The 23502-nt window shown below is 41.3% G+C and overlaps 1 protein-coding gene across 1 annotated transcript in view; it reads left to right on the top strand.

Moving 5' to 3' along the window:
• LOC113152801 (cadherin-2-like) overlaps positions 1-23502 on the top strand; it is a 75952-nt gene that overhangs the window by 17496 nt on the left and 34954 nt on the right. Inside the window, exon 3 of the mRNA XM_026346249.1 lies at positions 19624-19853. Coding sequence (XP_026202034.1) covers positions 19624-19853 — 230 coding nt within the window. The remainder of the gene's footprint in view (positions 1-19623; positions 19854-23502) is intronic.

Raw genomic sequence — 23502 nt, 5'->3', positions numbered from 1 at the left:
GGTAACAGAACAAATGATTTTATTTTAGTTATAATCTTTTATATTTTTCACCTGATAATCATTAGATTTTTATTTCAACCAATAATAATCAGTTTTGGATCCAAATTTTCTGGATTCCTGTGAACCAAAGAACTAATAGATTACTCAGTAATGGAAATAGTTGTTTTTCAGCCTTTATCCAGCCACAAAATGAACAAACCTCCGATTTGAAATTCAGCGCCGGTCATGTTATTAACTAAAACTGTCAACTGCTGGTGATTTATTTGAAGCACTCTGCAGTTTACTCTTTGTTGACATGCACACAAAACGATTCCATTCTATTAAGGTTGTGTGGTTGATGCGTTTATGACAGCTGGTGTACGTGGAGCAACACAGAAAGTCTGTTCTTAAAAAGAAACAGACATGTGGCTGTACAAATAATGATTCTTTTTACTGTGAGCTCCATCTAGTTGATCAATTGTTTGATCAATAATATGTGAATGGTTATAAAAGGTGGTCTGTGGCAGTTCAAAGCATAAATCTGTTCACAGGAAATGTTTGTTTTTTATGATTTAACAGTGTTTTAAAGGCTTAATAAGTGAAACATGTTGCACATGAATTTTGTGTTGATCGACTAAATAACTGATGTATAATTAGTCACACAGCAGACTGGAAATTCAAGAGTTCCCTAATCAAATATCTGGTCTGGTTCATAGTCTGATTGACGTTTTCTTTCATCACACGTTGATCAAGGTGTGTGTTGCAGTAGTGGACTCACCTGCATCAGTTACATTGAGCTTTATGAGTTGTAGGGTGTCAGAAAACAGAACAAACGCAGTCAGTGCTTTCTTCAGTTTATTCAGATGTCTCTCTAGGTTCAGACCACTGGCTTCTGGACTGGACATTTAGCCTGCTGCACGATCCCTTGTAACTCTGTGCATGTGTGTGACTGAGTGTGTTTCCGTCTAATAGTGGGGTAATATAATCAGTAGGGCCTGTCACAGTCTATTAGGCTCTGCTGCCATTATCCTAGACATTGTCCTGCCTTATGCTGTGTTTCCACTCAAAGTATTTCCGACACGTTCTTTAGTCATCTGTCTCACGTGTGTCTGACAGAAATGACCGTGCTCATCAAGATTCCGACGTTCCACACAGGCAGCATACTGACTGGCGTTTTACTCACACTCACACTCCTGTGTGTAACTTTTCTGCATTTTCCATGCAGTAAATGTGTAACGGGCTGAAGTAGCTGCTAACATGCTGCTCATGCTGTACATTTGTGTTAAGTTAGTAAGTTAGTTGAGAAAAGGGATGATTTTCCTGTTGCAAATATTTCAAATAGAATAATATATCCAGTAAAAACACTCACCAGATACGTCAACATGGATAGATTTTTGTGTTGGCGGCTGGGCACACAAACACATACAGTATAAATATCCCAGGAAGGAGAGGAGTGTGGGAGAGGTTGTGCGGGGGTGCAGTAGTGTGTATAATGAACTCATTTGAATTTGTATTACAGAAACTGTGTATCTTGACCTGTTGTGTGTGATGTATTTTCAGCCCAGGCAGTCATTTTTATGGGGTGGGCTTCATTTGCCTCCCAAATGAAAATAGTGTTAAATTGATTTAACACAAGACAAAGACAACCAATCATTTCAAGCTCAAATAAAAAGAAATTGGCAGGTACGCATCATATGATACAACTGCAGTAACTCTTGACAAAGTCAACATAGCCAGCATTTTACATTTATTATTCTGCTATGCTAACCTATAGTGGAAATCACCATTAACATGCTAACAAAACTGTGGCAACTGTGGGAATATAACTAGTGGGCTCTGACCACCCCTTGGTGGCACTATTGTGTTCCCGCACACCCACACACACACACACACACACACACACACACACACACACACACACACACACACACACACACACATTAAAAATAAACTAACGAGCACTGAGGCACTGATCGAAAGTGAACTGAAAACTGAGCTATAAAGAAATAAAATACATAGTTCTGCTTTTTACTATTTTATTGTCAAGCTCCTGAAGGTATGGAATTACAATAAATGAGGTACTAGAAAAAACTGAACAGAAACACATTCTGTGATTGGTTAGCTTCATTTCATATTTGTACTAAAAAGTCACATACTGTAGCTTTTCACAATATTTTCAAAGAGCACATGGGGAACTGGTGGGAGTGGGTGAGAACAGGGGGTGAGGCGGTCAGAGTTCAGAACTACATCACTGAGGCTTTACTTTAATCTAGGATGACGGCTCCTCCACCTAACACACTTCCAGCCGGGGACAGCCTCTTTATCTGTGCTGTCGGCTGCGTAGGTCACTATGTGGGGGACTGTGTGTTTGATTCACAGCACATCATCATGTGGTTTTCCTTTCATTATGTTTCTTCACTTTTTTTCCTCCTTTAACCCTTCTCTGAACTTTTGTCAGTGGTTCGTGCTGAGTTAGAGTTTGGAAAGCCACAGCGGGATTTCTGTGTACAGGCAGCCAACATGAGGCACTGATCAGTCTGTATGTAAGAACAACAAGAAGCTAAGTATTCAGTGTTTCCAGAAGGAGAAGAGTGGAGCCATGTGACACACACATACACACACACACATACAAATTTAATTAAAGGTGCCAATGATCAATATTATAAGTAAGAATTGGTTGGAGATTCAGGACATTCAAGCATTTAGACTGACCATTATAAGTTCCTGCTACTGATTCAGCATGTTCATATTAGATCTGGGATAACCTGAAAATAATAATTATTTAAATAATAATAAGTAATGATTCATATGGAACAGGTATGGGACGGGTAACAATGGACTACATGTGAACAATTAACATGAAAATGGACAAAACAAAACAGAAATAAAAATAAAGACAGTTTTTAAACATCTAAACCAACAAGTCATAGCTTACAGCCTAGATGAGTTTGATGACATAGCCCATGTTTTTTAGGAACATTAACGGGTTGAGGTCAAGTTGACTCGATTTGGTCTTGGTGGGTAGGGTGGGGCACAGTCCATAACAATAAATTAAACCATTCTCCCCTGTGAGGCTGGGAGGCTTTTATCTCCTGTTTTCTGTTTGCTCTCCCTGCATGAGGCGCATCACACACTGGGCCTCACCCCCCACCCCCCAGATTCAGTTTCTAGATGAGGATCCCTCTGTATGATACTCACCGTATGCTCTGTCAGACTCGCTGCTTCTCACCTAAAAGAGCAAAAGAGATATCTACTCCACCCCGATTTAACTCCAGCAGTGCTGCACAAATATCAAATACCCAAATATTCAGTGTTAGTGTCCAGTTCGGTGGGGTGTGGTCCCATCTGTGGGGGGGAGACCTGGTTCAGAGAGGATTATGGGATTGTACATGAGGAGGAGGAGGTGGATGAGGAAGAGGGTGTGGGGTTGTTGCAATTTTTATGCCAGTGTTCATTACATTCATAATCCAAATGTGTGGTACATGGCTGCAAACAGTCCTCATCCACATTGTTTGTGTCATGTCTGCACGTGTGTGTGTGTGTGTGTGTGTGTGTGTGTGTGTGTGTGTGTGTGTGTGTGTGTGTGTGTGTGTGTGTGTGTGTCAGATCAATCAGGACGGGGCGACAGCTGTCCCATGAGGATTAGCTCAGTGTGTCTATGGTTATTCTGAGTTTAGTCTGCTCCTCATACGCAGACAAACAGCAACAGGCTGCCTCTCTAATCTTGGCCTCCAGATTTCAGTCATAATTACTCACATGCGCTCACTCCAATGTTTACCCTAAAGTTTCAGCAGCAGTGCAGCTATAAAGTGTCACTCTAACCTGTTATTAAAGCCAAACTATAGCTCTAAACATAGACATATGCTCCAATGGAACATGAAGGCATGCACAGTGAGCTCCTAAATGCATGCTTTAGAGATGTTTGAAAAGCTCCAGATAGGTTGACTCTCTCCCTGTCCGAGGTTATATGATGATGTACTTTTCTGTAAAACATTACTCAGATGTCGTTGGCAATGACTTCCTGCTCACTAAAGGCCATAGTGCATGCATCTATGTATAAATGTCATTTCTCTAGAGGAAAGTGCAGAGAGGAAGTGCTGATGAATATGTGACTGGCGCATGTTGTTGGAGTTTGCTTATGCTGCATGGTCTAAATGGTGGTTGTGTTTTTGGTACCGATTTCCAGTCTTGTGATCACTTAAAAGACATAAAGTCTACTGTACCTGTTGGCCACTCGTCACAGGCAGCATATGTCTAGGAGCTGTCAACAGTTTGTGACCTTTTTTCCAATCAATTCCAAAGACCTGATAAAGTCAAATGTCCTAGTGACTCACTAGAAAAGCAAAGATTACAGTCTGACAAATAAGCATCATTTGTGTTGCTTGTGGTGAGGTTTATCTTCTGATCCCCTTCATCAGTTGGATTCTGACCTTCAGGCTGGGAGGCACTGCACAAACGCACGTCTTCAGCAAAGGCCGCATTCCACTGTCACAGGGTTTGGCGATGACATAATGTGAGGTCACAAAAGGTTTCTCTATCAGGGATTCTTCTGTCGTGTGTATGCAGAGGTATTGTTCTCCTGCTGCATCCTATATGCTGATTAGTCTGCTGAATAAGCCGAAAACGCAAGTGAAACAGCCATTACGCACATCAGATTTTGCACATTTCTTTGGTTGTTGTGTGTCGTCTTTAAAAACCACAGTTTCCTACATTGAATTTCATCATTTCCAGAATTAAAATGTTTAAATAGCTATATAATAATTACAGATTATTCTGTGGTCCTGTAATTTCTTGAACAGATACTAGCACTGTAGCATTTGGAGTTGGTGAAATTGTGCAGCAGAAATTAGATTTTCATTTTTAAATTCTCAGCGCATCATAAATTAGTGAAGGCAGCCTACAGTTTTGCGTCTAGCATAGAACAAAACCAGCTGCTGGCTTCATTAAGTGTAGTAAGAATCTAAAACCGAAGCATGGATTAAGATGGATTATGGATTATTCCTCTGGACAGGCCATAAATGTGAAAGTTCACCAACACACAAGTCGAGTTTATTCCCACTGAGTATGACAGCAGTTTGTCTGGAGATTTGTCTGTTTTTTTAAGCTTATTGAAGCTTTTACATGTTATGCAGTAATCTGATCTCACTACACTTGAGTTTATGTATTTCGTTGATATTTTCTATTTAAAACCAGATCTAATTTAAAATGCATTGATGCACTGAACACATTTTAAAGCAACAAAGATTATTTCTGAAAATAGACATCCTACGATTACCATTACCAAGACCCAACATTGTGTTTGCATATGTAGATGTTAGCCACATTGATAGGCTTGTTCAAACTAACTAATAGACTGTCTAAAATAGACTAATTAGACAGTTGGGATTGGCTTTAATTGCCTTGTCAAACTCCAATGTGAGAAGAGTTAATTTGTCACAAAGTAAATCACTAATTGTTTGATATATTTGAGGGTATGGTACAGTATCATGTGATCTACCACATTTGCTAACCTGTCATACATTGATCTAATTTCAGAAATGCACCTGTTAAAACACTGTTATTCTTAATGTATTGATGCTAATAAAACTGGATATGATAGAATTTGTATTTCCAGTATCAGTATGGACACTTTTATAGCCTCATGCCATGTCATCTGGAGGCACATCTTACCTCAGTTTACAGAACGTACTGATGATGTCATCTTGCTGTGTTGCTGGGTGCCAGAACCAAAGAAGTCATGGCGTAGTGGGTCTTTTTACCTTATTGTTCTCTTGCAACTCTCCAGTTGCTGGAGAACAGAGGGTGATGTGACAAACCTAAACAAAAGACTGAAACTGAGACAAAAGAAAAGAACTATTGGAAACAGCAGCATGTAGATCAGCCAGTATCACTAGGAATTATCTCCATGTTATCATTTATGTCATAAGGTAAAGCTCTGTGCTGGTGTGGAGGTTAACTATCCAACCAAACCATTATTGTTTCTGGATTTCCAGCTTGTCACTGCCCTTGAAGCTACCATTTTTGTCAGCTTTACTACTTAATACGTTGAAGAGAAGTTACTCACAATCTCGTCCAGAAGTGTATTGGAACAGTTTTGCTATTATCTTTTGCTCCTGTGGTAAACACGGCAGATAATACTGATATGGATTTCACATCATGTCGTACATCTTTAACTTTGACTGTCACACTTGGTTTATCTCTGGGATGAATCGGGGGGTCTTAGTCCCTCCAGCGTTGCAATCGATTTTCCCCAGAAACTAGACTTATGAAACTTATGTCATTTACTCCTCCAGGGTCATGCGCACTGCATAGACACAGCCATCATGATGTTTGCATCATATAACCTGATAGCAGGCTGCCTAAACATCTCGGATTTCTAGCTCAAAGATTTCCCTGAAGCGTTTTCCTCTGGGATATCTGTGCTGCATGCTGCGGTGTGGCTCTAGCCTGGAGGAAAATGGAGTGAAAAAGACGTGTGCGCTCCTGACAACTCTACATGCCTATTCCTGAGCAGGATAAAAGAGTTATTTCACATGAAACTCCTTTTAGTCGACAGATTGGTGCTCTTTACCCAGGGACATGTAGAAACTGAAGAGGAGGTAGTGGAGGATTTTTAAGGGAAGCAGAGCAGCGGTGGTGGGTGGGATGGGGTGGGGAGATGGGGTGCGACCTGTGAATGGCTTCATTAACACAGAGGAGATGGGTTCATTAACACCCAGCAGCTCTGTTGAAAAGGAGAGCCCCACTGGTAGACTGGGGAGGAACACAGCATGCTATGCGTGTGTGCGCGTGTGTTGGCAGGTGCAGGAGGTGATAATTGGTAGTAGTCTCATGTTTGCTCAGGCACAGATCTAAAAGTGGAGATCTTCACTGTCTCATTGGCTTTGAGATCTCGCATTCCCCCATGGCTGTCTGTGTGTGTGTGTGTGTGTGTGTGTGTGTGCCTGTGTCGCTCCTCTCCTTCCTTTCATTTCTTTTCTTCTGTCTTTCCTCTCTTGCTCTCTCTGCCTCTCTGCTGCTCTCCTGTGTCCAACCCTCTTTTCTTTCACTGAACGACACAGACTTGTGTGCCGAATTTTAACTGATATTGGAGGCTTGAAGAATGCACAAGTGCAAGAACACTTGCTGGACTTCATAGCAAAGGCTGCGCTGCGTGGGGATGCTACAGTGGTTAGTTAATCATCGACATTAAGAAGCACAACCACTGTGATTTGAACTTCTTTTTTATTACTTTGAATTTGTGGAAATTTGTCATTTATTAATTAAAACGTCAACATTTTCTGTCACAGTAATTCATATATTGTATGATGTGTCACCTCGGATTCTGACAACTGGGATCAAACAATGAAACAATATGAATAGAGTAATTTATAATGGAAACAATTAACATCCGAGCTGCACTGTATTCCAGTTGAAATGGTGTGCTGATTTATAAAGACAAGAATAAATACACTGGCAAAAAAGCAGACATGCAGGGCAAGGTGTGTTTTCCACACTAATGCCAACACCTGACCACCTGACCACAGTACTGAAACCTGAGTTTCAGTACTGTGACTACAGTGCCAGTACACCTCCTCGCTGTGCTGAATAATGGTACCAAGTTGGTGTGGGGGGGCCTGTTAAGCTGCCTTGAGAGGTAGTGTCAGAGGTGAAGCGAGTTCGCTCCAGCACCTGTGAGAAAGAACTGAGGTGGTGTCGGGTGTTAGGGGAGAAGAGGTGTAAAATGTTGATGACATTTTATTGTGAGACCAGACACTGGAGGAGAAACAGCGTTTATGACATGATTAGATCTAGAGTTAAACTGTGTTCAGTATATTAATAATTACTGTTACGTTTGCCTTTTTCTAAGCAATATGTTTAAGTACAGTAATCAGACATAACGCTACTTGGAGAACTGGAGCATTTTAGCACGACTAAAACATGCAACTAGTTGGATGAAGGCAGCAGAAGAAGGTGGTCAGTTATTTGGTGACACAACTCAACCAGTTGTGTATTATGATGATTAACCAGACGCCCAGTCTTTATCCAGAACTTTATCCAGTAAATTCCTTCCTGCTGCACATAGAAGCGGTCCGAGTAACATTTCTCCTTCCACTGAAACTGAATCTGTGACCATAGTAGTTTATGATCATGATGTACTCAATGTGCATCAACCATGTTTTGAGTGCAAATCATTCCTGAAATGTGCAAAACTAACAAAATCACAACGGTTCATTCACCACTAATGTTTTGAAGGCGTGTGTTATATGTCACATTAAATGTCACAACGCTAAAGCCAGGCTGCAGGTTACCTGTGTAAAACACCTACTAGAATGTCTTCACAGCGGCGTTTTCAAGTGAGGTATAAATAGACAAAGGTGTCTTAAAGAGGGGGATATCCTTTCAATAATCGGTGGTGTTTCTGTGCAAAACAGGCTATGGCTCAAACCACCAGCCCTGTGACAACCTCCTGAATTTACCCTTGTTCAGGAATATGTTCACATTTCTACCAATATTTTATTTAGATTATTTGTAATCAATATGCAAAAATGTGTAAAAAATGTAAGTGTGTATGTTCCACGCTCTTGCTGTGTGCACCCCCAGCGCCTCGCGATCCACGCCCCAGTCTGTCAGTGACCAGAGGCTGACTGGGTGTGTGGATTAGCCTTAACATGGCTGCTGTGTGCTCCTCTAAGCCACTCGGCTAATCTGTCAGTCTGTTTGCATGTCTAATGTGAGTGTGTAGTGTGATTAGACTCAGATCAATGTGGGGATTGATCAGAGCCTTAACAAACATAACACTGAGAATTGATAATGAGTGGATATGTTGAAGCGATGGGTGTATTTGCTCAGACAGCTCGGTGTAAAGATTGAACACAGTGGAAAGATCCAGGCTGCGTTTAAAGCCAGGCCTCTTGTATTCTGTCATGTTCCCAGTGACTAACTTTGCTAAGGTGTTCAGGGCCTGTTGACTCAGTAGGTGCTGTCCTTGATGTAGATGAAGAAGCTCCGGCGGCCAAAACATCTCACGAGAATCTTAATTAAAGCTTGTAAAACTGTTTATGAAATATACGGTTTTATTAGAGATATAATTCACCGTCAGAATAATTGGCCAGCATCTGTGCTGCTGTTCTAAATGGACATTTTCTGGAATCACTGTATTAAAAATGGATTGGAAACATACAATGCTATCACAGCTCCTGTGGCCAGTCTGATTTCTCCAGGGGCTATTTTGTGGTTCTGTACCGACGCTGCTACAATTAAATAAAGCAGTATAATGAAGTAAATCTCATTTAGCTGTGAGAGTCCACCAAGACAATCAGCAGTTGTCACAGATCTGCGCTGCAGATATTGATTATCTGTCCAACACTATAGGAATAACAGATGGGAGCTCCGGTTAAACCACATCACTATGTACTCTGCCTGCAAGCTCCCAAGCTCCCCTGATCTCACTGTGCGTGTGTTTGTGTGTGTGTGTGTGTGTGTGTGTGTTAAATGGAAAATCCACCGCAAAGCAGATTTATATCACATTCATAAATCTGATTTATTTCTCTGAGTCAGCGATTTGGTGTGATTCTGTTAATTTATACTGATGCACCACAATATGATGCAGTACACCATGACAGAAAATACTGTACTGTACCATGCAAAACAATATGATGTGATACAATATTAAAAACCATATATCATAGAAAGAATATAATAAACCTTGTACCCCGGCTCTGTGCATTGTTTATGTACCTTTCACCTACAAGTTCCAATCAAGTTCTGTTCATGGCAGCTTGAGTATACTAACCAAGTGTCCAAGGTTTTGGATCATTACCAACTAGAAGTGTGTAGTGGCAAGAATCTAGCCATATGACACATTCTTTTTTTTTCTTGTCCAAGGACATGTTGACATGTGGCTTGCAGAAATCTAATCTATGGCAATGCTCAAACAGCTGAGCTATTGCATTGGTCGAATATTTTGTGATACTGCAAGAAAGGTGATACACTGTGATTAATAAATCCTACTCGTCTGGATGATTCAAAATGCAGCAGCACGTCTCATTTTTGATCAGCCAAAAAGGACACGTTACACCACTTTTCAGGTCTCTGCACTGGCTTCCTGTAGCTGTCCACATCAGATTCAAAGCCCTGATTGTTGCCTTGAGTAGTCAACTCAACAGCACCAGCTTACCTGAACTCTCTCATCCTGGTCTACAGTCCCTCTCACTCTGCGCTCTGCAAATCTTTCTCTGCACTATAAACAAACCTTGCACTTGTACCCAATGAAACTGAAACTGCTCTATCTAGAGCACTTTACTTTAAAGTTCGTCTTCTTGGCTTAGATATGTGCTTTGCTTTGTACCTCACTTGTAAGTCGCTTTGGATAAAAATAACTCAATTAAAATGTAGGAAAACTGTGTGAAGAATACACCACCATGTGCAGTAGGAGCTTTAAAAAAGTTGATTTCATGCAATCAGAACATCTATTTAGTGCTGATTGGTGAAACAGTATTATAAAACATAACCCCTACTAGCAACTGACCCACAGCTGTGGCTCTCAGTGCCTGAAGGCCGAGGCTGGGAGCCAGGGTTGAATGTGTGTGACCTTTGAGCCCTTAAACAGCACTGCATGAGAAACCATCATTCTGCTGTGACGAATGAAGTCTCATTGACTCACATGGAAAGTTTTTTGGAAAGCCTCTTAACACATTCTTCCACTGCATCCAGCATTGCAATCTAAATTCTATTATGCAAGGTGGAATTCAAACATCAGTTCATATCAGAAGAACAGAAAAACAAGTAAAAACTGTGGTCTGTGGTCAGGTGAGTCTGTGTTACAGCTGGATTAGCAGTTGGGGCATCAATACCAAAGACAACAAAAGAAAATCAACAAAAAAAAAACAAAAACATCTGCTCATGCAGCATCTGTGATAGTATGGGGCTGCATCAGTGCTCACGGCCGGGGTGATTTTCATATGTCTGAAGGTACCATCAAAACAAAGGGATATATTGAAACATGCTGACATCAAGGCAACCTAGTTTCCTTGAAAACCAGTGGATATTTCAACACGTGTTACAAGAATATGGTTTTATATCTTCATTTCCTGAATAATTCAAATGTTTACATTGCAATTTAGAAAAAGTGCCAACTTTAATGGAAATAGAGTTTGTATGTTTAGAGAGTAAGAGGCCAATGTCTGGGCTTCAAGAGCAAACTAGCTGCTGAGTTAACCCTGCATTTGATGTTGTAAAGATCAGCGGTGGCTTTCCATAAGTTAGTGTGAGCCTTAGTTGCATAATAGGCCTTTAATAGAAGGCATAAGGATCAATTGACATGTCACAGTTCATGGCGATGTTTGCTGTTTCTCTGAATTTTGACAACCTTTACATATCCCTGTATAGAAATCTCTAGAGGAAACATGAAAGCTACAAATATGGAGATGTTTTATTCATTGGTGCTGAATCAGAAAGAAAAAAAAGCAATAACCACTTTTATCTTTTAAAAATAAAATATTGGAGTCGTCATACTGTTTCTGACATGATTAAAAATGTATGAATAGCAGCAGTGGAAAACAACCCAGTTTCCCTTTAAAGCAGTCTGTGTGCTGGACTGCGGCCATGTGTGAAGTGTGTTTAAGGAGCGATTTTTCCCTTCAACACATATCCAGGCACGTTAAGGCTGCCAGCTGCTGAGCAGGAAGGTCTGGTGGCTCAGTAAATGGATGGACCTGTGAACAGCAGGTGATGATAGTGGCTAAGCTGCGGCCTCTTATTGCCTGTGATTCATCTTTCAGCCCTGCACTCTCTTCACATGGTAAAACCCTGACAGAGTGTGTAATGCAGGTGGAGGGCCCCGGAGCTCTGACTCCTTTTGTCTGACCACCAGCTCAGCATTCACTCTGCCTCTGTGCGTTTATTAGTAACATATTGGCCTTTCACGGCTGTAGCTGATTGATTTTGCATGCTTCACAATGTTATCTTTCCTACTAGGAGTGGGCGTGGGGGGGGGGGGGGCATGAGGATTGATGCAGCACCGCCCCCTGACCATAGAGGAAAACACTGGTTGGAGGAGGGGCAGTTGCCATTGGAAAACCAGGGTAGTGTTTAGATTTAGATTCTTTAACACAGGGGTGTTAAATTCAGGGTGGGAAAACAGCACATAGCTCATGTTTTAGGCCACTTCTGTTGGAAGATGTGAAACAAAAAGACCTTCTGTGGTGTTTCTCCAATACCAGAGCGAAGAAATAAAAAGCTGGGAGCAGAACATTTTCGAAACAAATAACAAACTACAGCAGCAGGATGCTGACTATGACGAAAGGGCAAAAGCATTTCTTCACATAACATTTTTGTTCCTCACAGATTACCATGCTGTAAATATTAGTCAGCTCAATCACATCTAAACACACTTCCCATCTGTACTGCCGGTGTACAAAATGCCGCGTTGTGATGCGTCGTATAAGTTGGCGTTTTAAATGACACAGCCTGGTGGGAGCCTCTTACTGCATTCAAATTCATGGAACATTATACTCACTGAATTCTCTGCCTGCATGGTTTCGAGAGAGAAGAAGGAAGTTGGCCTCTGGCTTCGCTCCTAGACAGAGTTTATCTAGCAACACCCAGCTGTCACTACAACACACACATACACACACGCTTTAAGAATGCCGGGAGCCTTAATGTTTGTGAGTATTTAGCAGACAGAAAATTGTTTTGGAAGATTCACTAGCGGGACTTTAATCCTGTTTAGTTCCCTTTGTTGTCTTTTAATCTTTTTTGAGTGTGTGTGTCTGCGTAGGTTCACATGTTCCTTCATTTATTAGGTATATATGTGTGTGTCCTTTGATCTGTATATGTGTTAAACTCACCTCAGCTAGGGCCTGGACACCGTGTCATGATTGACTTCTTGTTTGTGTCCTTCTACCTTTCCTGCCTTAATGCTGAGCTGATAGTCCGGCAGCATCACTTATATTTAGCTCATATAGAGCATATTTCTACAAACAAATATTGTAGAACTTACATACTATAACTTCTACTTCATTAGGTTTGTAACTTGAATCCTGAAGGGCTTGTGAAAACAGAGCAGTTTGTAGCTATGGTCAGTTGGTCTAGAGAGGGAGATTCAATGTAAAGATCTGTACACAAGCTCACAGCTGGATTTGTAAATTCACAATGAGCAGAACCAATTGGTACCGGCTTCATGAAAGCCGGGCTATTAGCTGGACTTGCCCATGGAAAACAGTTTGTTAGCACTTAACATCAGCATCAATTACTGGGTGATGTGGTTGCCTGGACAATGATGCTTTTAAAAGACTTTTTAAACCAGTGTCTAAAGCGCAGGGTCAGGATCCAAAGTGACAGCTTGACACAGTCATGTTGATATTAGTGTGATAGAGTAAGGGTGCTTTCACACCTACAGGCTTTAGCTAGATTAAATTCAACTCAAGTATGTTTTCCTTATTGGTGCAGTTCGTTTTGTCTGGTGTGAACACGGTAATCGCACTTGAGTGTGCACCAAAACAATGGCACTGAGACCCCCAAAACGAGGTGGTCTTGATCCAAATCACTTAGCGAACGTGCTGTCCTCCTGGTGAGAGAGGACTGTAGACAGACATCACAGACTGCAGACAGACATCACAGACTGCAGACAGACATCACAGACTGCAGACAGACATCACAGACTGTAGGCAGACATCACAGACTGTAGACAGACATCACAGACTGTAGACAGACATCACAGACTGTAGGCAGACATCACAGACTGTAGGCAGACATCACAGACTGTAGACAGACATCACAGACTGTAGGCAGACATCACAGACAGACATCACAGACTGTAGGCAGACATCACAGACTGTAGACAGACATCACAGACTGTAGACAGACATCACAGACTGTAGGCAGACATCACAGACAGACATCACAGACTGTAGGCAGACATCACAGACTGTAGACAGACATCACAGACTGCAGACAGACATCACAGACTGTAGACAGACATCACAGACTGTAGACAGACATCACAGACTGTAGGCAGACATCACAGACAGACATCACAGACTGTAGGCAGACATCACAGACTGTAGACAGACATCACAGACTGTAGGCAGACATCACAGACAGACATCACAGACTGTAGGCAGACATCACAGACTGTAGGCAGACATCACAGACTGTAGACAGACATCACAGACTGTAGACAGACATCACAGACTGCAGACAGACACCACAGACTGCAGACAGACATCACAGACTGCAGACAGACATCACAGACTGTAGACAGACATCACAGACTGTAGACAGACATCCCAGACTGTAGACAGACATCACAGACTGTAGGCAGACAGCACAGACAGACATCACAGACTGTAGGCAGACATCACAGACTGTAGATAGACATCACAGACTGTAGGCAGACATCACAGACTGCAGACAGACATCACAGACTGTAGACAGACATCACAGACTGTAGACAGACATCACAGACTGTAGACAGACATCACAGACTGTAGACAGACATCACAGACTGCAGACAGACACCACAGACTGTAGGCAGACATCACAGACAGACATCACAAACTGTAGATAGACATCACAGACTGTAGGCAGACATCACAGACTGTAGACAGACACCACAGACTGTAGACATCACAGACTGTAGGCAGACATCACAGACTGTAGATAGACATCACAGACTGTAGACAGACATCACAGACTGTAGACAGACATCACAGACTGTAGACAGACATCACAGACTGCAGACAGATACCACAGACAGACTTGACTGGAAGTAGCAGGTTCTCCAGATGTTAGTATTTTTCTAATGTTTCTTGCTCATCACTTTGACCACTCATCCTTTTTATTTGACCCTGACCATCTTTGTCTCAAGGTCCACGTTCTGCCAACACCGGGCTAATTGTGACTTATATAGACCAGGCAGTTTGCCATTTTCCACTGTAACCAGATTGTTTTGAGCACAAGGATGTAGGAGAAAGTCCGGGTGGAGAGTAATGAAGCAGATGAGTGTGTACAGTATGTGTGTGAAGACTATTTCAGCATCTACAGCTACAGAGGCTTTTGTTTTTTTGATTTTGTCAAATTAATCAGCTTTGAAATATTTCTATTCATTTAGAGCTGCCTCTGAACTTAAAAATACATAGCTGACTGAAATAAACGCCCTTTTTGAAATAAAGGATCAGCTGTGGGATTAAAGCAATAGTTTTGTGTTAATATGTGGAAATTATTGTAATGAGTCCTCTAGATGCAGTCACAGTGAAATGCTTGTGAGACCATGCAATGACACAATGTGACTTCCACTGCAGAACATTGCAGTGTCAGTGGTTCGCAACCTTTTTTGCATTGCAGCGCCTTAAAACAAAGTGACTTCCATCCCTGTCAAGGCCTGCATATGGTGAACAGCTCAGCCAGAAAATGATCTTGCCTTTTCAGCCTGTTTGATTTGATTCATCATCACAGGAGGCCTGGAGGCAGAAAATGCTTTAAGACTTCACAAGAAAAAAAAATAGAGAGAACTGGAAAAACAGACATGAAATGTGAATTTATAAAGTAGACATAAGTTGTTTTTCCATCGCGTGATATCACACAGGGCTCAGACTGAGAAGAGCTGGGTTCAGTGAAGACTCTCCGTTTCCTGTGATCTGAATGTTGTTGTGTTTAGTGCAGAGACTTCAACCAGAAAAACATTCTGTTGAAATCATTAAAATGTGCTGTTTATACACTATCGTTCAAAAGTTTTGTGGTCTTGGAAATGTCCTTGTTTTTCAGCAAAGCATACATGACATGAGTCGGAGTTAAAAATAGAAAATAAAGTCACTGGCAAAGTTAGAATGATTTCATCCGAGTGAAATTGATTTGAAATAATAGTTGTCTTGCTGTCTGGATCTGAAAACGATTTCACCCAGTGCATCCTGGAGCCCTCACACAAGCTGGATTGAATTGATGGACTCAAGCTGCTCCCATAACAGCTAGACAGGGCTGGGATCCGGTTACTACATTATAGACAGAACATCAGCTCAGTGCGTCTTCACCGAATAATTCCTTAATGGTTTGGAGCTGTGCTTTGCGTCATTGTCAAGTGCTGTCCACAGGGTGTGACGGGGCTTTACGAAATGGACTGATTGCCTTCCCAGCAGCTTCTTGCAGCTCATCACACTGGTTGGTGTGGTAGGTTTCCACTGTCACCTCATCTCAGTTTTCCTCTCTGGTATTCTATCTTCCTGTCTCATTAGTGCTGTTTCCATTCAGCCATCAAGAACATTTCCCATCCACTTTAACAACCCCGCTAAAAATAAACTGTGAAATAGGTGTGTTTCTATCAGCTGTGAATAAATTAACACCCTGGATGTGAAAAACATCCATCTATCGATCAATCTATCTATCTGTCCATCTATCTATTTATCTATCTATCCATCTATCTATCTATCTATCTATCTATCTATCTATCTATCTATCTATCTATCTATCTATCTGTCTGTCTGTCTGTCTGTCTGTCTGTCTATCTATCTATCTATCTATCTATCTATCTATCTATCTATCTATCTATCTATCTATCTATCTATCTATCTATCTATCTATCTATCTATCTATCTATCTGTCTGTCTGTCTGTCTATCTATCTATCTATCTATCTATCTATCTATCTATCTGTCTATCTATCTGTCTATCTATCTATCTATCTATCGATCGATCTATCTATCTATCTATCTATCTATCTATCTATCTATCTGTCTGTCTGTCTGTCTGTCTATCTATCTATCTATCTATCTATCTATCTATCTATCTATCTATCTATCTATCTATCTATCTATTTGTCTATCTGTCTATCTATCTATCTATCTATCTACATAGTTGTCACTTCAGAAAAAGTCTGACTCTGCAGCTTCATCTAGATGCCAGGATGATCCTTCTATAGACCTCAGACCTTGATGAGGAATGGTCTCTGTGGAAGGAGAACAGCTACGAAACCACTTTTTTGTGTTTTTAGTTGTTCTAATTTATACTGAGAAATAAATAAATGGCCATTATGGCATTGCTAAAATAATCTAGTGTTGGCCTAAGACTTTTGCACAGTCTTAGGCCAACAACAAAAAAATACTAATAATAAAAAATTGATTCGACTCAAACTGTGCCCTGTTGATTTGAACTCATGACTGAGACCTTTATGAGGTGGTGGTCGACAAACGTTCTGTAGACACTTCAGGTAATGGAAGCTTGCCTTTGTAGTTTCTGTCTGAAGCTTGCATCACTGCATTTTGTATTACTATGGAAGCGTGATCACATTTCTTGTTCTCATTCCCCTGTTCTGGTTTGATACTCTGTCTATTGTCAAAATAGTCATTTGGACAGAAACCCAGGTGCTGCCTTGATCCCCTCCTCTCCTTCAGCTAAGGTGGAAGAAGCCATTCTAGATGCATTGACTTGTTGTTAATGTGCTGACTGTGATGAGCTGACATTTTCTGTTGACAGCTTAGTTCTGCATGAGTGTGCTGTGTCTGCTCAAATCACGCGGTGGATGGAGTCGCAATGATTTCTGGCAAAATGCAGTTACAGCTCTGCATACCTCCTCCAAGGATTCGCAAGCTATTACCTCTCACTATGAAACCTGTAGTTGGAAAATAAACAAAGAGAAAAAAAACGCATGGTGAGGACAATCTTGACTTCCCGCTCAAAGTTGGTCCCATTTTGTCCTGTTTAAGGTTCAACTTCTGTAAATCCCATCCTCAGCTTTGGGATTAACACGCAGGTTAAACCCTCTCTGGCCAGGTCCATCGATCTTTCCTCTAATTCTCATCTAAAAGCAGGTCAGGTTTTACATGACTTTTTCCTTCACTCTGTTACTCCAGCATCCACTTTATTCTCCTTCAACCTCTTAAAAAACCTTTTATCCCTTTAACTTCCCCTTAAGCAGCTTTGAAAGTAGAAACCTTTCTTTTCTGCTCTGTTTGACAAGTTCTCACACAGCATATAGTCTGTACCAGCTTGTTCCATAGTGGGTAAATAATTCAAACCCAGCCTGCTTTTTAAAGCTCCAATAAAAATATATATATTAAGTTTTGTTACACAACCATCACGTTCGTCTTCTGCCCACAGAGTTCCTGTGTGCTGCATTAGACTGTTCACGGCAGAGCAACAACAATGCTCCCACAGCTCATGCAAGTGCACATCGAGCGTAGGATGAGGGAGAGCTGGTGGCTGAGAGTGTAGGGACACACGGGTGAATGAAGCTTCTGCTGCTCACTTTTATTCAACCTGCAAGCATTTCTCAAGAGTTCATCTTCAGTTGCAGAAGTATAAGTTCATTTGTCATTCAACTGAAGTATTAGCATGTTTCATGCATCACACAGTGCTTTGTTTCCTTATTTACATCCCGGTCCCAGTACTTTACATGATAGAGCACATAGGAAAACTAGTGTGCTTCTGTTGCATTTGGGCGTCTCTGAGTTGTGGCTCACACGTTAGAAAAAGTGAAGGACGTCTGGGTTCCCTCGTTTAGCCTGCTGGCACTGTTTGTCATGGTTCAGGCATGACCCCTTAGTTTCACAGGTGGAAAATCGGAATTTATGTATAAAGACTGTGACCAAACCAACATCAAAAGAACTAGAGGCGACCGGGAGTGAATGTTGTCGTGTCACCTTCATCTGAGCCAAAAAGTGTCACTAGGAAATATCTCTCTATACCAGCAGCTGGCAATAATCTGCGTTTGTCCATTTAAAAAGTTTAAACAGAAGAAGACGTAGGACTGCAGATATACAAACTGTAAACAAAGCAGCACTTGTAGCATTTGCTTACTATTTTCACACCACTCTCACACAACCACAGTTGGTTTATAGCTACTTCTAATTGAGAATATGTCTGATAGCTTTGAAAAAGGCACTTTGCTCCATTTCACTTCTGGTGCAGCGATTCGCTAAATTGGAAAGAGTGGTGTCTGTCACCAAGGGGTCCACTGGGGATTCAACATGCTGAATGGACTGAAAAGCTGCTGTCAGGAGTCCAGTCTAGGCCGAGATTCATCTGCTGGCTCGGTGTCTAGACTTGGTCTACTATTATCAGTAATCCACACGGTCATTTTTCCACTGTAGGTGACGTAGTTTAAATTGAATTTTAATTTAAAGGTCCGGCACATGATATTGCATTATAACCACCTACTATGTCTACAAAACTGGATTCATTGTTGCTGTACAGCAACACGACACCATCCAACAGAGTAGCTCTATTCATATAAGTGAGAAGACTGTAATTATTGCGACCTCAGCGACCTGTGAAGATCGCAGCCCTGACCTGTGACTTTGAGATCACTGTGTGTTGAGTAATTCAAACCAAAAACAGCATATTCTTTATGCCACAGGTGGAAATATAGATGTCACGTGCATCCTTTAATATCTTTTTGACAACAGCAACATGCAGAGTATGTGTTGTAAAACTTGACAGCCTCTTGACATGAAAGAAATGACAGCATGTAAACATAAACTCACTGGTGGGCTCAGCAGGGAAGCAAATCTTAACACAGTGTGAACTGGCTGCAGGGTGTGTTTAAACATCTAGCTGTGTCCCAATAAACACACACATCACTCACACACACACAGCCACTGCACATCACACAGGTGATTGATGGGTACTTCACTCAGTCTGACGTTCGTCTCGCTCTCTCTCTCTTCCACAGTGAGCTTCGTGGACTGTAGCGGTGGAAAGGTGTGGTTTGAGATTGGAGATTCGCCCGATTTCAGGGTGAGCGAGGACGGGGTCATCTACGCCCTGCGGCGCCTCAGCATGGCAGGAAAAGAAAACGCAGTGGTGGTAGTCTACGCTCAAGACCTACAGTCCAAAAAGGTCTGGAAGACCAGAGTGCACCTACATGTCCGTCCAAACGGCAACAGCACAGAACCTGAACAGGTAAAATAACACCACCCATGTAGCAACTGAGAGTATCTGGAAAAAATCTTAGTCACTAACCTTCTCTTTATCTTTGTGTTTAATGAGTTGAATGACCACTGAAGACAGGTCTTTATTGCTAAATGTCCATTTTAAGCAAGTTGTATTATATTTCAGACAGCTCCCAGCTTTCTGGCCTTATCGTTCCGATTTCCAAACCAAACCCAACATGTTTGAGTCAGGTTTAGAACTCATATTCGGGCTTGGTCAGGTGGCTCAAACATTAGGCTCAATACGTATAATTGCTGTTCAAAATATGACTGCACCAAACAAATAAATAGAAGACTGCATCATCCACTATGAAATCATCATAACACTGAAATACAGTGGTGAGATAAAGTATGTGAACCTTTTGGAATTTCATGGTTTTCGGCTATAATTTGTCATAACATGTGCTCTGATCTTCATCTAAGTCAAGAGTATTAACAAATATGATGTGTCTAAGATAATAACACAAAAGAAATCTGATCTTTATTGAGAACAGCCATAAAAACCTCATAGTGCTAGTGGAAAATTATTATTGTGGAAACCACTCAAACATTTTGAGTTTGCTCTGTAGAAAAATAAACACTTATGTGAGCCGAACAATCTACAAATGGAGACACTTTGGGACTGTGGCCACTCTACCAAGAAGAGGGCAGCCAGTCAAAATGACCCAAAGAGCACAACGAACATCAACAACATCAGTGAGGGTAAAAAGAACATTGCTGCACACCTGAAGTTTGTGAAAGAGCACATTGACACTCCACAGCAGTATTAGCAGGTTGACAAAACACTACATCTGGCTTTTATGACAAATTAATGCAGAAAACCATAAAATTCCAAATACACACATACTTTATCTTATCACTGTGTTGGCTGCAGTGTATTATAGCAATGATTATTCTTAGATATATGAATGCACTGTTCCATTGTTTGTATCTCAAACTGTTGGTCGGACAACACATATTTAAACATTTCCCCTGGGGCTCAGGAAACATGTTAGGGCCATATTTCATTTATTTAATTAAGTAATACTGTATTAAAAATATAAATAATTAACAGATTCATCAATAATGGATATAGCTATTAGGTGCAGAACTGATGGCTCTAATTCCTTCATCAGCTTGGTAAAGTAAAATTACTTTACTGGAACAAGCTTTCATGTTTGGTTCATTCCAAAGTCTTTAGTATTCATCCAGCGTCTCTAAGTGAATATACATGAACACAGAGCACCTCACACATCTGCAGAGTCGTGAGTTCGTTAACACACACAGAAGCTGACAGCGTTAACGCGTACCTGGATGTGACTGAGAGAATAGCAGCATGTGTGAAGTGTCTCCGAGAGAGAACTGTAATTTTTGACAAGCAAGATCATTAAACAGTCTGCGCGCGACGGGTTGTTATTTCCCCCCACGGCTTCAGTAATTTTGGATGAACTACGTACACATATAAAATCACAGCTTTTCTAGCCCAGCAGGCGTCTGAGGTTGGCCAAGTGCTGATTGCAGAGACAAAGCGAGTCAAACAGCCATCTGTTAGTTTGTTTCATGTACAACAGAAATAATAAGGCCCTCTGCATGTATTTAGACAAGACACTGGCCTTGATTGGCTGTTCTTCTAAACACGGCCTAGAAATAGCCGGGTGCCATATGCTTTAGCTGCTATCGGCTTCACTCGCTGCAGTCGGTGAGGAGGAGAATTCACAGAGGGTGAAAGAAGCTGTCAGCGATCCTTCATAAAGAGAACTCATGAGGAGCAGCCGTGACAGTTAACAACCAGTCATTGGCCAGGGGAGCAGTGTCAGCGCTATGCCCTTCAACTGAGCGGCAGGACCAGGGCTGTTGTCAAATGAATCTGAAGCGTGAGACAAACAGGTATCACATTTACAGTCCAGCAAGCTCCAAACGTCTGAGAAAATCCTTGTTTGACACATCAGACGGTGCCACCTTAAAACAACACCTCGCTTTATGAAGTGCTGACTCTTTGTCCCCTTGCACTTGTCATATGTAGAATACATTTCCATCCTCAAAGAGTTCTCCAATGTTCTTAAATTCCTATAATCTTATATTTACCGGGAAGGCTTTTACCTGTAGGACATTAATGCTCTGAACTTCCTCTATGTTAACATATTGCCTGCATAAATTTAACATACTTAAAATTTCCATTTTCTTATTCTAAAGCAAGAGCTCCGCTACTACACTTAACAGTATTTTCATTCAGTTACTAGTTCTTCAGGAATCGCACCCCCTCCTGGTCAGCTTTCAATGTGAAGTACCTTTCAGGAAGTGTTGCATTGCCCTGACAGCACTTTGACAACAATTCAAAAGAATGCTAGGGCGGAAAACAGTGGAATTAATTAGCAAATGAGAGCAGTCTTTGTGTTAATCAGAAGTAGTAGGAGCAGCAGAGTGGTGAGGATGCCATGACACTGTTGCAGCGATTAATTAGTTCTCCAGTAATTAGACGCTTAAACCGAATTTATTTTGTCAGGTATTTGAGTTCAGGTAATTGTGTTGAGGGAAACAAAAAATGTAGAAATCAAAAGCTTTCAGTTAAAAGTTGACGCAACAGAGAAACAGAAGAAAGCATCAACTCATCCGTGCACTCGCATGATGTAGGCAAATGTAGAGGCCTGCATTCAACTTAGTCTGGCTCTCTTGGGGTTACCTGGTTTCCCCTAGCCTAACACGGGCCCTTTGATAAGCGGTGTCACGCAGCAGGTTATCAACCGGCTGTGTGAAGCCTGAGTGCTCCTCTGGCTGAGAGCGCGTGCAGGTGAAAAAGACAGAGCTGTGTTTGATTCAGTTTGAGATGAAACAACAGCATCTGCAGGGAAACTGTTAACAATATAATCACATGACTAAGAAGCTGTGGAACGCCTATAAATAGTGAACAGGTCTTAAAGTAGGACTATGGATATACTATGAAAGCGTAGGATTATTAGTCTTTTGGTACTTTGGTCTGGTGATAGAGATTATTCTTAACATGTGATGGATAAAAATTACAGTATATCAGACTGTGGTGCTGCCAGAGCAGAGAAGAGAGAAGCAGAAAATTCATTCTTGATAAGGTCAGTGCGAGAAGATTTAGTTTTTATTTCCAATTAGCGTCACCATGTTATTCCGAGCTGCAGTGATGGGCAAAGACTATAAAGTGGCACTGTCAGGAATCCTGCTGGGAATCAAATAGTCCTTTAAAAGGCAGCTATTATCCTCATTATGTAGTTTATTTATCAGAAGCTGTGTTTTAAAACCCGAGAGCCACTGAATAGCAAACTAATTTAAATCATGTATAAAAGGTATTTACTATTTTTTACTTCATTGTAAATTTTTTATAAGAATGAACGAGGGCTGTGTTTTTTTTCTGATTCGTCAGGAGTTGATCATCTGAAAGTTGCTGCTCTGGCACAGGTCAGGTGTGCTGCATTTGTTACCATGGTGATCTACCCTTCGAGCAAAGCAGTTCAATCAACTCAGAGTTTGTTGACTCTGAGTAAAATGCATGTGTGCGTGATGAATTAACAAAGCCATCATCTGTTGAGCTCCAACTCAACTGATGATGATGATGCACAGTGACGACGGGTAAATTAAGAGCCGAGCGGCTGCTTTGATCCGGAGATGTGAATGTG

The sequence above is a fragment of the Anabas testudineus genome, chromosome 4 (assembly GCF_900324465.2).
Source record: "Anabas testudineus chromosome 4, fAnaTes1.2, whole genome shotgun sequence".
NCBI lineage: Eukaryota > Metazoa > Chordata > Actinopteri > Anabantiformes > Anabantidae > Anabas > Anabas testudineus.
This window is presented reverse-complemented; position numbering and strand designations above follow the sequence as displayed.